Raw genomic sequence first — 14,963 nt, 5'->3', positions numbered from 1 at the left:
AAATTATTACAGTTTTGATTATGACAAAATGATCAAATTTGCTTGAGCATTATTTGAGTAATCTTTGACAATTTCTTAAAATGATTTAACACCCATACACTTGTTCTTACGTTGACACAAGCTTGACTCTTGAAGTTATTGAACTATATCTATAAGCTTGTATGACTTAGGTGTATGAGTGCTTATGATTCTCATTCATTAAAGTTTGATTTAAAGATTAAAGGAAAATCTTGATGCACTCATTAATGAGGAGTTTTGAATATCTTGTTTAATGATAAAAAAGAAAAATGAGAGAAGGAAGACTAAATCAAATAGAGTTAAATAGGTCTTCATGTTTAATTTATGTGTGTAATGCTCAATTTTGATTTTGTTGAATATTATGTAAAGAAAAGTAGATATATTGATTAAGGGGGAGCACCTCATTATGCATAAAGATTTGAAGCATTCATATTAAACATAGACATTGCATCGTAATCTTGGAGTGTTTTGTAATTATAAAATATAAGAGATAAAGAATGTTGACTCTATATGTTTTTGATGATAGCAAAATATTTTCATTCATTGATGTCTAATATTTCTACTTGAGTGTGCATGACAAAATTATATGCAAATAAATAATCAATCATTAATATGCACATATCAAATAGCATAGAAATAAGAAAGTCACAATTGATCAATAAGACAGAAGCCCCTTAGTCGATTAATGAAGAGTTAGTTAGCTAAGATTTAAATCAAAGGTTGGCGAGCTAAAGAGTACTGAGAAACAGAACCAAATTAGTCAACCAAAGAATGAGTTAGTCGACTAAGTGCACACTGCTAGAATTGCCAAAAACTAGGAACAGAAGACAAAGACGACTTAGTCGACTAAGATCATTCTGCTAGAAAATTTGAATTGAGCACTAGAAGATAAAATAACGACTAGTCTCTATCTCTAACGGCCATAATTGATTTTGCAAGTATTTAAAACCTCTCAAACAGTCAAAAACAAGAGAGAGAAGCCATCCATAGTGATTTTTAGCTTAGAAGACCAAAAACCTTCTCTTTTCACTTGTATTTCATTGCTATCCTTTGAAAAAGTGTTTGAGCTTAGCTTTTTACATCTTAGATCAGCTAGGTGATCAATTGTACTTCATCTTTTCTTCATTTCTTGATTACTTAAAGTGTGCAAGGCACTCTAAGGGGTTGATCAAGCTTAGATTGCTTGATTGAGTGTATAGGTTTTAACTTAGCCTTGAAAAGTTAGTTGTTGGGTTTTGGTTGATCCCGTGAAAAACCATTGTTGTAGGTTATGGTTAAGCCTTTGAAAAACCACTTTGGGTTTTTGTTGAGCTTGTGAAAAACCATTGTGAAAGGTTGTGGTTGAGCCTTTGAAAAATCACTTTGAGTTTTGGTTGATCCTGGTAAAAACTATTGTGAAAGGTTTTGGCTAAGCTTGGTAAAAGCCATTGTAAAGGTTGGTGAAAACTTGTGAATTTCACCATTCTTAGTGGATTGATTGAAATATCATTGGTTGAACAATTAAGGTAGTAGATGTAGGTCTTGGACCGAACCACTCTAAATTCTGTTGTGTCATTTACTATGTTTTTATTCTTATTTTCATTCCTTATTTTCACTTGCATTTGTTCCCACTTAGAGTTAATTTTTGAAAGAGCTAAATTATACTATTCATCCTCCCTCTAGCACATTTACTTAGGACCAACATTTATTCTATTCTATTACTAAATAATAACGATTTACATTCCCTTTAATCCTAGTTCGTCAACTAAAATGTATTCAAACTATTTCATTGAAGATAAGAAGTCAGTTCATGTAAATTTTTATATTTTTGTATATATTTAAATTTTTTAAATTTAGTTTGAGTGAGATGCAGGGCGAATAAAGTAAAAGAAAAAAAGAAAATAATTGTAGCGTTACAGTGGGAAGGTAAGGGGGTTATGTGTTGAGTAAGAAATTTGAGTCAAAATTTTATTGGGGGGAACTTTAAGAAAAGGAGCTAAGAAACCGAATGAATTGTTGTCCATGTATTTAATATCTTAACAGATTATTTTATTTTTTATTTTTAAAAATAAACAAACAATTAATAAAATAGCACTTTTACTTAAGAGAAAGCAACAATAGCATTTCTTGACTAATTTCTCCTCCAACTTTTTCATGAAAAAACCTTAACATGTCAATTCATAATTGATTAGGAAATACAATAAAATTTGGGGGCAAAATATCCTTTCCTTGACCACTCCGTCAAGTCCCCACTTGCACTTTCCGCGACAGCTTACCTTGAAAAAGTGCATATATACATCCAAATACCTCTCTTTATCCCCAAAAAGCTTTAAATAAAAAGAAAAAGAGCACCCCTTGCACGCTCTCTCATGCCCTCCACGTGTCCTATCTTATCCACTTCTCTCCCTTTACGAATCTCTTACATCCGTTCCTACTGTAACCCCTCTAATCCCACTCCCCAAACATTCACAGCTGTCCCCAGGATACCCTCTCACCCTGAAAAGTACAAAAATCTAACTTTTACGCCGCAGACGATAATCTCCCTTCCTCTATCCAGAAGAGCTAAATAGTGGAGTGTTTCTTTTGCCCACTTCATTACCAAAGCCGAAATCTTCTCTGAGAAATTCCCCGTTTTTCATGGCGACCACTCTCACATGCTCTCTCTCAAGCCCCATCCAGGCCTCCTCCGGGTCTTTTGGAAAACCCGACCCAAATCGTAGAAAACCTGTTTCTTCCTCGTCCTGGTGGGCCCCTGTCTTCGGGTGGTCCTCCAATCCCGAGTACCTCAACGATAGCAATGCCGGCGACCCTTCGGAGAGCAAACCAGATGTTTCCGATCCGGGGCTATCCAGATCCAGATACACGCTCGGGTGCTTCACCGAGGAGAAAGCAAAGCAACTTCGAAGGAAGACGATGGAGAACGCGGCGTTTCACGATATAATGTACCACTCGTCGATCGCGTCTCGTCTGGCTTCCGATATATCGGGTTGGCCCGAGAAGTGATTGAAAGCCTACTAAGTATCGGGTAAGGGTAAAGCAATAATTTGTCGAGATGAAATCTATGTATAACTCCTACGCTGTGGCTTTTTTAATGTCGTTGGAATTCTGGGTAATGTTTGGGTGCAGGCAGTTAATTTTGGTTTGTAATAGTGATTTTAGACCGTTGGATTATTGATGGTTGGTGATGCATTGTCTGTTAGGCCTTTTTAGCTTCCCTCTTCTGATTTCATGTGTCGATGAACTTGTTCCGTCATCTATATGGTGGGACCAGCAATCCTCGAACCTGTTTGATGACGTGGATGGCTGGTTTTTGAATTTGAAAAGATTATCACTTATAATTATTAAATTCTTGGTACTGCTCTGCCTTCCCTTGGTTTTGGTCGCCCACAGAAATCATTAACAGGGGGCAGGCTGGCTTTGGACTGTGTTGCTGATACTTTAGTTGACAATCCCAATTTTTTATCCCACCAAAAGACTAAGCTTAGGTTAACATTTTTATCTAAATATTGGATTTTTTTATATAATTGAAAGAGTGGAGATTAGAGTCTTACTCTATAAACAGGAGAATCATGTATCAATTAATGAATTATATGTTCGAGTGTTTTAAATATTGAATTTAATAGTAAATATATTTTTTATTTTTATTTTTTTTTAAAAAAAAGTTTACATTTCAATAAATTTTTTATAATTAATATAACTGAACAAGTTGTACCTATTTAAAGTTAACATATTGTAAGAATGTATTTGATACGTAGGATTATGGTGAAGATAAGATAAAATAAAATAAAATAAAATTGATTGGATTAGATAATATAATCTAATCTTATATTTGGTGTGCAAAGATTAAGAATGAGGTATGATAATTTTATATTATAATATTAGGTTTGGTGTGTAAAGTTAAGGATTAGGATTTTTTATTTTTCAATGACGAAAATTATCCTTCTTTAAAGTAAGTATTGTTTAAATTTATAATTTTATGGTTATAAATATAATTATATTTAGCTTTTTCAAATAGAAAGATATTAGCATTATCCAAATTATATTTTCTCTCTTTTTCCTTTTTTTTATTTAGCTAGCTATGGAAGGAAAAAAAAAAGGTATTTGGAATAATGACACTTGTCAACTTATCATAATTTAAGTCAATTTTTTTATACGTAAATATTTTAGAAATAAAATAAAGCATGTAAAAGCATTTATCATCTAATCTAATGGGATTAAAAAAAGTTCTTGTCTTTTTGGGAGAGGATATACTAAGAGGATGACTAATCCTCTTTATAATTCAATCTCCCCTTTTTAACCAAATATGCGATAAGGTGATTATCATCTTAATCTATTAATGTGCATCCTCTCTTTATTACATAGTGTTAAAACCATATATGCCAAGTGAAGTGAGTGGCACAAGGAATGACCCAACCCGACATAATATGGACCATGCTACCCCAACCCAATCTATGAGTTACTATGAGTTATATAGTTTATTAAGATAAAGATTAAGAAAACATGCGTATACACACACACACACGAATTGCAACTGCATGTTCCCAAAAAGCTTGTTCAGCATTACCCTTAACTCAAGTATGTAGATCTGATTTACTTTCCATGTAGACCTAGTGATTTGAGTGTAGTCATTCTTTATTCTTCTCGATAATATAAATTTTTTTATTATTACTCAGCATACAATACAATTTATGTCATGCATAATGATCGATTCATTTCGTTTTTCGTTAATATTGTAAAGTATTATATGAAATTAATAATTATGCTTATTTTTACAAATGCTATTAATGTTGGTCATTTGAGATTTTATGTTATTGAAGATTTTGGATTGAAGGAGGTTGCATAAATTAGAACGCAATATAATAAATTGATTGTCTAGGCAGACTGCAAATTCAATGGCTCAAAATTTTGCCTTAAAGGGAATCAACTAAAAGGTTAGCATTATCCTAGAAAAGGTTCAAAAAATTAAAGACAAAGTTGATGAGAATACTAAAGTCGCCAATGAAAAGATCAGACTTCTCTAAAAAAGACTCAGACAGGTCTCTATTGAAGTTTCAAAACAAGGTGTTACATTTCAGATATATAAGGAACAAAGGGAAATAGAAATACAGAAGCTCAAGTCCCAAATAAAACTTCTCCAAGAAATTGAAAGAATTCCATCGCCAGACCAAAACGATCCATTTGGATTAGCCACTCATACTCTGTCATCACCATAAGAACCTTCAATCACAATAATTAATTTTTCACCTCCTTCAACACAAGTCACTCTTTTTTACCTTTACAAAAAAACTCAAAAAACAAAAAGAAGAAGAAGAAAGATAGAGAAAAAAGAAAGAACCAAGAGACATTTTTTATCTAGAGAACATTTCTGAAAAAAGCCAAGGGAAAAGACCAATGTTAGAAGAAGACTAGACTACATAGAAATCAGAGTTTGTCATCAAGAAACAAGAAGAACCAAAACCATTGATGATAAAAAATCACAATTCTCTCACCTTTTCCCTCAAGAAATACACAGAAAATACTGTGCAAAAATTTTTTTTCGCTGAGCTAATACCAGACTTTATCTCCGATGACGTCTTCCATGACTTTAGAGTATTCTTCCAATGAAAGTTCATACTCAGAAATATAAGGATCATCTTCTCACAAATATGAGGAAGAGCAAATTTCCCAATCCCAAGGTCAGACACAGTTCATAGCAACTGATTTAGGTGTAAAAGTTGAAGAAATGGATGTAAATGAGGATCTTCCACACATTCATATTTCTAAAGGATTGATAGCACCAACTGTTTCCAAGCTAACATTCACCATTAATGACATTCCACCAACATGATAGGCGAAACGATTTAAAGAATTTCACTCTTGACGTGAAACCAAAAGGTTATCAGAAGGCAGTTATAAAACTATTCTAATGGAATTTGTGTCAAGATTCACAAGAACATTAAGGAATTGGTGGAACACTATTAATCAAATAGACCAAATGCAATTTCTGGTCTTGCAAGATTTTAGGCAAGTTGTTCAAATTCTTCACGGATATTTTCTTGGAAGTCCTAATGATGTTAGAGCCCTACAAAGAAAGGAATTTTTCCAGAGAAAGTGTTGCTCCTTTAGAAAAGACGACCTAGATAGACATTTTCAAAAAATGTAGAAATTATTTTATATTCTTGGTGCTTCTGTAAGTCTAAAATAAGCCTTTCTTCTTCATTACCAGATTCAGTCTAGATAGCAGTTACCAGAGCTCTTCAACAACAAATAAAGGACATTCTTTCTCTCACTCAAGGGGAAATACAGCAAGAAGTACATGTTACTTTGAAAGATATCTGCCACAGAAGAAAAGTAATCCAGGATTATCTTATGGAAAATAAAGAATTGGACAAAGCTTATGAAAGGACATAATGGCAGATAAAATGTCCAAAACCTTGAGATTGCAATTGCAAGATCAAAAAGAAAAAGCATTTCAAAAGATACAAAATTACCAAGGCTTATCCCTCACAATGCAGAAATAGGACCAAGTGGAAATATCTCAAGAAGAGAAGCCAAGCAAAAAAGTGAAATCAACAAGGTGTTTCATCTGCAACCAGCAAGGGCATTTTGCCAAACAATGTTCTATCAAAAAGAAGAAAAGTGCTAAGATGTTCCAAGACATTCAACAGAAGATTGGGATCAATTTAGATGAAGAAGATCTTTAATCAATCTTCTCAATGGAAGATGAACCCTCAAGTAAGACCCTATTTGCCATCCAAACCATTAATCTTGACTCAAACATTGAAGACTTCTTTATGATAGAACCCTAGCCCACTCTTCCTTTTTAATTAAAAATCCAAAACCTTCCTAACCCACCAGTCTCCATATAGCTATCAAAATACAGTAAGCCAATCCCTGCAATAGCCTTCTTTGACATCGGAGTAGCAAAAACAATGATGAATCCAAAAATTCTACCTAAAGAATTTTGGATATCCTACGAAAAGCATTTCAAGTCAACCTCAGATCAGACTTTCACCACTCATCTGATCAGTAAGCAAGTTACAATCCAATTTTTTCCCTAGTGCTTTATCACAACCCAAGTACTAGGATTAGAGCTACCTAGGAAATATGTAGTTATTTGATTTAACATTTATCATGAATGTCAGCATTTAAGAATACTTCCAGATGGGATCAGATATAAATACTCTTTTAAACCCTTTATTCCGATCTCAAGATTCTATTCCCTCTAACAACTAGGAAAGCAACGTCAGATGATAGCTGAAGTCCTCAAGCAAAAAGCTTGCGCCAACACTCATTCAAAATTTCTTCAAAAATGCAACAATCTTCTTTGGAAAAATCCTGAATTCCTTGTTAAGCTCTCATTTAAGCTTAATGAAGACATTAATCCTACCAAAGCAAGTTATTCTGGCATGAATCTAGAACACTAGAGCTTAGCAGAATAAGAATGTAAGGAGTTATTATAGCAAGGATTGATTGAGCCATCAAATTCTCAATGGGCATGTCAGGCTTTTTATGTCAACAAACGAGTAGAACAAGCAAGAGGCAAATTGAGATTAGTCATCAATTATTAGCCTCTTAATCATTTTTTGCTAGATGACAAATTTCCTTTACCCAACATAAATTCAATCTTTTCAAGCTTAGCTTAAGCAAAGTTTGTTTTTCAAAATTTGATCTTAAAGCAGGCTTTTGGCAATTAGGAATTAGTCTTGAAGATAGGCCAAAAACAGAATTTTGCATACCCAACCATCATTACCATTGGACCGTTCTACCTTTTGGGCTCAAAACAGCTCCATCATTATTTCAGAAGGCTGTGGTCAAAATCTTTTAACAAATTTTGGGTTTGGCTCTTATTTACATAGATGATATTTTTTTATTTAGCCCAACAGAAGAGAGCCACATGTAACTTCTCCAATAATTTTTAGAGCTAGTTTTCAAAAATGGAGTTATGCTTTCGAAAAAGAAAATGAAAATATTCAAATCTGAAATAGATTTCTTTGGAATGCATAAACTTCGAGAAAAATATCAACCAAATCCCCACATTTCACAATAACTGCTAAAATTCCTAAATCAAAACCTCACGAAGAAGCAAGTCTAGCATTTTCTTGGAATAATAAATTATCTCAGAGATTTTGTTCCCAAACTTTCAATGTACACCAACTTTTTGAGAAAGATACTTAAGACACATCCTCTAAACTGGGGACCATTCCAAACCAAGGTAATGCAAGATTTTAAGCAAAAATTGCAGAATTTAGAACCATTGTAGATTCCTTCTGATGGTAAAAGAATTTTGCAGACTAATGCAAGTGACAAATATTGGGGAGCGATTCTATTAGAAGAAAAGCAAGATAAGAGGCACCTTTGTGCATACAAAAGTGGAAAGTTTTCAAGCTCAAAAATGCATCATCATTCCACTTTCAAAGAAATCTTTGCAGTTAAAAAGGTGATAACAAAATTTGAATTTCATCTTATTGGCCATCACTCTTTAGTCGAAATGGATATGTCTTCTTTTCCTCATATGCTAAAATTCAAACAGATAACTGTTCCACATCCCCAGTTGCTAAGATGGGTAGAATGGTTCTCAAAATATTCTTTTGAAACCAAGCACATCAAGGGAGAAGCAAATCATCTTACAGATTTCTTGTCCAAACGCTCCCAAGAACCAAAATCATGATGTTCAACCCAAAACCTCAAAACCAAAAACCCCCAACTTTACACCAAAACCAAGAACATGCATTACTAGATCCTCTTCCTCTTCCTCTATCCTAGTAATTCCAAACCTTCATCTTGATTACCCTCTTAAAGTCCTCAGACTAGTCCAAGAAGGAACATTCCACTCAAAGCTGACCAGATGATTTTTTAATATCAAACTAAAGTTTTTAGGAAATATGGTGGTCTTATCTTGAAACCTTATGGTCTTCATCCAAAATACCCTTTTATTCATCCTTTCCACTGCGAGTTCATGGAATTTCCTGATGAGCTGATATGGATGTTTTGGCACCTAACCCATAAGTACCACATTGGTATCCAGCTTCATATTATGGATTCTTAGGAAAAAATAGAGAAAGCAATAAATCAAGAAATTGAAGCATGGCTGAAGAATTTTGTAGACATGCTCACATGGTTCTACCCACTTCCCCATTGGAAGGAATTAGTCATCTCAGAACCAGGAAGAAAAAATCAAATGGTCATCTTTATCCTTTACAAGCCACGATACTTTCTCGCACATGGAAAAGTTACTCAGCTTGGTACCATTCCCTCAGCATGGACCTATAAATCATTTCCTTGTAATATCAGAGAACTAGACAAGCAATATAGGGAGTTTCAAAGACTAATTTGCCAACATAATAGGATCATCCCAGACCACATTTGGCCTTCAATAGAAATAGAAATGTCATGAGATTATTTTCTTGAAATACTTGGACCCTACCATGATCAAATTATGGCAGCATTAAAAGAATACAATGAAAGAATCCCAAACCCTCATGAGTGGTCCTAAGACCCATGAGATTATGGAGAAATTAATGAAGATAAGTGTCACAACCTAGTTCTTGGGCCATGTCCGGTGCAAGGACCCAATAGGCATAGCCCATTAAGCCCAAGCAAGCCTCTCAATATGCATTTGTATATTAACCAATCTATCTAGCATATTTCTTTAAGAATAAGCTTAATAGTGTTCAAATGTCGATTTCTCCAACGCAACTCATAAAACCCAAGTGAATGCTCACATTAGCATCATAATTCAAATCATACATGGATAGTTTGTCAATATATCTTTGCAATTCACATTAAACATATACAAAGACTTTGACCATCAGTGGAGTGACTCTGGATGGGGAGATATGACTACTGAGTGTCAAGATACCTACCTAAGGGATGGGGGTACGCGGACTCCTTAATCTACGTATCAACCACCACTGAATCTGAAAACATGAAGTTGAAAAAGTGAGTATAAACTCAGTGAGTGAACATAGGAAGGGAACAAGCAACGTTAAGGAAAGTTTTAAAAAAATCATGATGCATTTAAGTTAAAAAATAATGCAGTTTAGCTTACCCCTTATTAAAACCCCTCATTTCAAATCTTGGTCTTTTAGTCACTTAATGACGAAAGACCCATGAACAACAAAGAAGTTGAAAAGTGAAAGCTTTAGTAAAAATTCAAGGAAGTCAAACATAATAGATTGACTCTCACCATAGCAAAAAGGCATTTTCGTTGCATCAAGATTTTGGCCGGATAAAACCCAAGGGGCATTCACTACCGTTGGGAAAATCCACTCACGCCATGTTGCATATTAAATTGAACACATTGACAATACTCAAGTTATCAATAGTCAAAATAATCACATATTATAATCATAAACTTGCTATTACATATACATATATAAACATATATCAACAAGTACACCACCCCACTTCATTCATCATCATGCACACTCTTCCATCGTCATCAGCTCATGTGCACTCCCCATTAGCACATGGCTGGGTCATCATCGGCTTATGCGTACTCCTACTTGCACATAGTCGGGTCATCATCGACTTATGCGCACTCCTACTCGTGCATAGTCGAGTCATCATCGGCTTATGCACACTTCTACTCGCACATAGCCGGGTCCACACCAACATACAAAAGAAGCATCTAATGCATATCATACATATCATCATATTGTGATAACATATAAACCATTTATATAGCACGTTTTCACAAGATAAAATCACTTCACCAAAGGCTTGTTCCCAAGGTATATTTTTTTTAAAGACAAGTTGGAATAAATCATTCAATGTTTCACACCAATACAATTATGTCTCCCAAAACGATTTTGAAATGCAAGTTCACTCACCTTGTAACAACGAGATATCAAGTCGCTATTTGTTTGAAGGTGTCTCTAACTATCTCTACTTGTCGGTTGCTCGTTATTTACTTCGGCACGCCACCACAATACTCTAACCTTATCTTTGCACTTCCAGCAATAATACAAACTCAATATATTTAATTACATATTTATAGGGCAGAACTTCAAACAATTAATCCTTACTCTAATTCACCATTCACTTATTATTACTATTATCATTATTATTTCAAAACTAGCTAAATCTATCATTGATTTTCTTACTATTGACATTTACCTTTATATATTGTACTTACACAAATTTTCATGTTTTAAATTTTTTCTAACAATTCTAGGACATTTATACCAAATAATTCAACTTATTTTATGTCATTATATCACACATTCAATCCAATGAATTGGACTACCCAACAACATACTTCATAATGGATCCATAAAAAAAAAAGGCTTGGTTTTAATTCCTTTTACCTCAATTGGGCTCAGATGCTAACCCAAGTAAAACATTGTAGCCCACCAGGCCAACTTTGCCAAATGCATTGTTGGAGGTCCAAGAAATAATTATTATATATATTTTTTTCTTTCTTTCGCTTCTCTTTCTCTTTCTCTCTTTTGCTCCTCTTCCTCATCGGTCTGTAGTAACTTTTTTCTCTCTCTTTTCACTCACAAACCGGTAGCTCAAGCTTTTGTTTTCTCCCTCACAAACCCAACAGCACCAGCTCTTGTTTTCTCTCTCAAATTTGTAGTAAAACTCTTTCTCTCTCCTCTTAAAATTTACAACAAACTCTCTTTATTTCCCTCTCAAAATTTTATAGCTCATAGCCTTTCTTTTTACTCCTTTAAGCGGCGACAGCTGCCTTTTTTTTTCTGCTCTCTTCCAGCCCTCTCTTTCTCCCTTGGTCGGCAGCTTCCCCTTTGCTCTCTCTCACACACCAACTTCTCTCTTCCTTTTTCAACTTTCCATTTGCTCTCTTACATCGACTTCTCTCTTTCTTCTTCAAATAGTCTGCTTTTTCCTCACAACCGACTTTTTCTTCATCTTTATCTTTTCTTTTCTTTTATATGGCCTTTCATCTCAATGGCCGGCCCCCCTTACTTTCACACATGATTTAAAAATAATAATACTAATAGCTTGACTCTCTCTTTTGTCTCCATAACCGGTTGGTAACAAAAAAAAAAAAGAAATTGATAAAATTTTGTTTAATGTGGTTTGCAAGTGGGGTCGACAATGACAAGCTTGGTTGTCCATTCTCCATTTTTTTTCTTTTACATGTGACCACCCATACCATCATTCCTTCTTCTTTAATTGTCTTCCTTGACCGGCCATGTAGTTAGAATGCAAGTCAATAAGTGCTTGGAACCTCTACCGTCACTTTACTTGACTTTTCCTCCCCATTTCACTATTGTCTCATCTTTTCTCTTCATTTTCTTTGTCTTTTCCTTTCTTTGTACATAAGCCTTACATTTCCAGCAAATCTTACATGGATGGCCGGCCATGAGGAGCAAAAAGAAGAGTCAAAGCTTCCTTTAGAAGTTTTGACCGAGCTTTGTAACAAAATTACTATTTTACCCTTCAAGGTTCTCATCTTTTTAATTAAGTCCTCCCAAAATCTTTAAATCTCAAATTTCCTTCTATTATCTTCTTTTACATATGTACAAATGAAATATAAAGTTTGTACTCCAACGTGGTGTTCTCATAATATTTAAAATATTATTTACCCCGCGTTATCTTTATTTAATAAAGACACGCGACCCCATTAACGTCATTTTTCTCTGAAATTTCCTCATTCTTCCTCTCTCCCACTTAAATTGACCATATACTCCTTCTTCAAGGAAAATTTTGACACTAAATAAAATATTAATATTTTAATATTATTTTATTAATAAAATATTATTTTATTTCAAAACTTTCCTCGTCTCCTTGGTACCCAATATATCTTATTATGCCTTAATTAGCATCTGATAAGTTTTATTTGTCACCACATCAAAGTACGGAGTATTACAATAAGATTGCATAGCTCTCCATAAAAGCCATATGAAAACAAAGCTACATATTCTTCCAAGCCACAGTCATATGAAGACAAGACTGCACGTCCTTCCTAGCCACTTTGTGATACGTGCAAAGGACATTGTGATGAGGATCCAAAAGACTTTTTCCTTCGCATGTACATTTGTAGAGAAAGAAAATAACAAAAGATAGTAGAACTCAACCTCACCTCTGACCCAGAGACAGACAATAACTGATGAACTACTATCAAGACAATATGACAACCTATGTATAATTATTGTTGTCTTAGCTTGTCTATTAGTTTAACTTCGTAAAATAGGGATGTTTATTTTTTCACTATACGCAAAACTTATCCTTTTACTATTACAACTAGCTCATTTGCCTATAAAAACAAAGGATCTCTTATGATATAAGTAGAACTCCTCCAAAAAATAAAATTGGTGTGTTTTTCTCAAACATGAGTTTCTAAACCTTCTCTCTCTTTCTTAGGGGTTATTATAGGGAAATATTCACAATTCTCTCACAGTTTTCTCATAAGATTAGATTCTTGAGTATGCTTTGCACTTGCCATGTTGAATAGATCTTATGCATCAGAAAGAATTCTATTCTCAAAACAATGATATACCATAGTCAACAAGGTTGGGCAGTGAAGATGAATCGTGTAATTGTGCAGAGTCATCTGAGTTATATTGATAAATAAAAGATCGGTGCCACCTTTGAAGCCAAGAGGGCCGTATTTGGCCAGTGCATACCTTTTATTAGAAATAATTCATTTGGCTTTTCCACTACTCTATTCAATTCACAACCCAACTAATCTATAATGGTATCAGAGCCTTAATCTACTAGAGCTGATGAATATTTTCTTTAATAATACCTAAGAAAGATCTCCATACCATGACCTTTTCTGCTGAAAAATCTACTATTGTAAATAATGCCACTATATCTGTAAACCTTTCTCCTGCCAAAAAATTTATCTCCAAGTTAGACTTTTTATATGAAGTAGATTATATTCTTAAAAAAGAAAAAACCCAACCATCACAATTACCTCTTGCTAATCCCTATTCTGCTTATGCAAAGCCCTCCTTTTCACCAGTTAAATCCTTAAAAGCTCTCATAAGGCATTCTTCAAAGGCACCTAAGGAATATATTCAGTCCACCAAATTTAACAAGCATTTCATCTAAGGAGACTAAGCAAAATAGTTTGTTACACTTCAAATACCTATTGAATTCCCTTAGCAATGGATTCTGCATGGATACTCCCATATCCACTTTGAAGCAGTCAGATTGGCCTTGAATTATCATGGACATGAAAGGCAACCAGTTGTCGCACAAATGGCTTTGCTTGATACTAGGTACATTAAGTATGAACATGCATGTATTGGTACTATTGAAGCCACTTTGAACACAGGAACAGTAATAGTTACTTTGATTTCAAATTACACTATGGCCCTGTGTGATCCTAACCTACTTTCAGCTTTAAAAGTCCAAATTCAAATTATAAAAGCTCCACAAGTGCCCTTAGACATCATAGGTATTCTTCATTACCAAATGGTTTATAGGGTACAAGACCATGCATTCAACTTTTCCAAACTCCAGACCAATTCAGATGATGCATTGGTCCTGACTATAAACACATCTCAAGCCCCTACTTGCTTATTTGTTCCTAAAAGAATTTCAAAAAATGACTTGGCCAAACTCCTTCCTAAAAAATGGGTTACCAATTACGAAAAACTACAAAAAACCACAACTTCTATTCAGTCCACAGAAACCCATTTCACCAAAAAAACGAATGGAATGATTGAAATCAAATTTGACCATTCCCACTTGAGAGAACCATCAACACCACTAGTTTTTTCACCATGTTCATGATTAGACCATCAGAGTATGAGCTAGGCCCAGAGCAAAGGCTTATTCAAAGCTTTGATCATAAAGGATGACCTATCTTTCACTTTACGGACTCGTTTAATGGACATTGTCCATGGGATATTAACTGTGGTTATGAAGAATATCAAGAAGAAAGTCTGAAAGCGAATTATGAATCAAACAAAGAATCCATGAGAAAGTAAAAAAAAAGTCAAGATGTTCAAAGCAGGAATTGTACAAAAAATTTCAAGACGGAGATCCTTCAGTTGGAACTT

The 14,963-nt window shown here is 34.3% G+C and overlaps 1 protein-coding gene across 1 annotated transcript; it reads left to right on the top strand.

Annotated features, from left to right (window-relative positions):
• LOC18595783 lies at nucleotides 2,340-3,206 on the top strand. The gene has a single exon (XM_007023888.2). The coding sequence runs from the start codon at nucleotides 2,635-2,637 to the stop codon at nucleotides 2,998-3,000; it is 366 nt and encodes a 121-aa protein (XP_007023950.2). The 5' UTR covers nucleotides 2,340-2,634; the 3' UTR covers nucleotides 3,001-3,206.

Source organism: Theobroma cacao, chromosome 6, assembly GCF_000208745.1.
Source record: "Theobroma cacao cultivar B97-61/B2 chromosome 6, Criollo_cocoa_genome_V2, whole genome shotgun sequence".
NCBI classification, from domain to species: domain Eukaryota; kingdom Viridiplantae; phylum Streptophyta; class Magnoliopsida; order Malvales; family Malvaceae; genus Theobroma; species Theobroma cacao.
The sequence above is the reverse complement of the archived record's forward strand: the minus strand, read 5'-3'. Positions and strand labels throughout refer to the sequence as shown.

Bases quoted from the DNA above. Each gene is read 5' to 3' on its own strand.
- LOC18595783 (XM_007023888.2), top strand. From the start codon at position 2,635: ATGGCGACCACTCTCACATGCTCTCTCTCAAGCCCCATCCAGGCCTCC.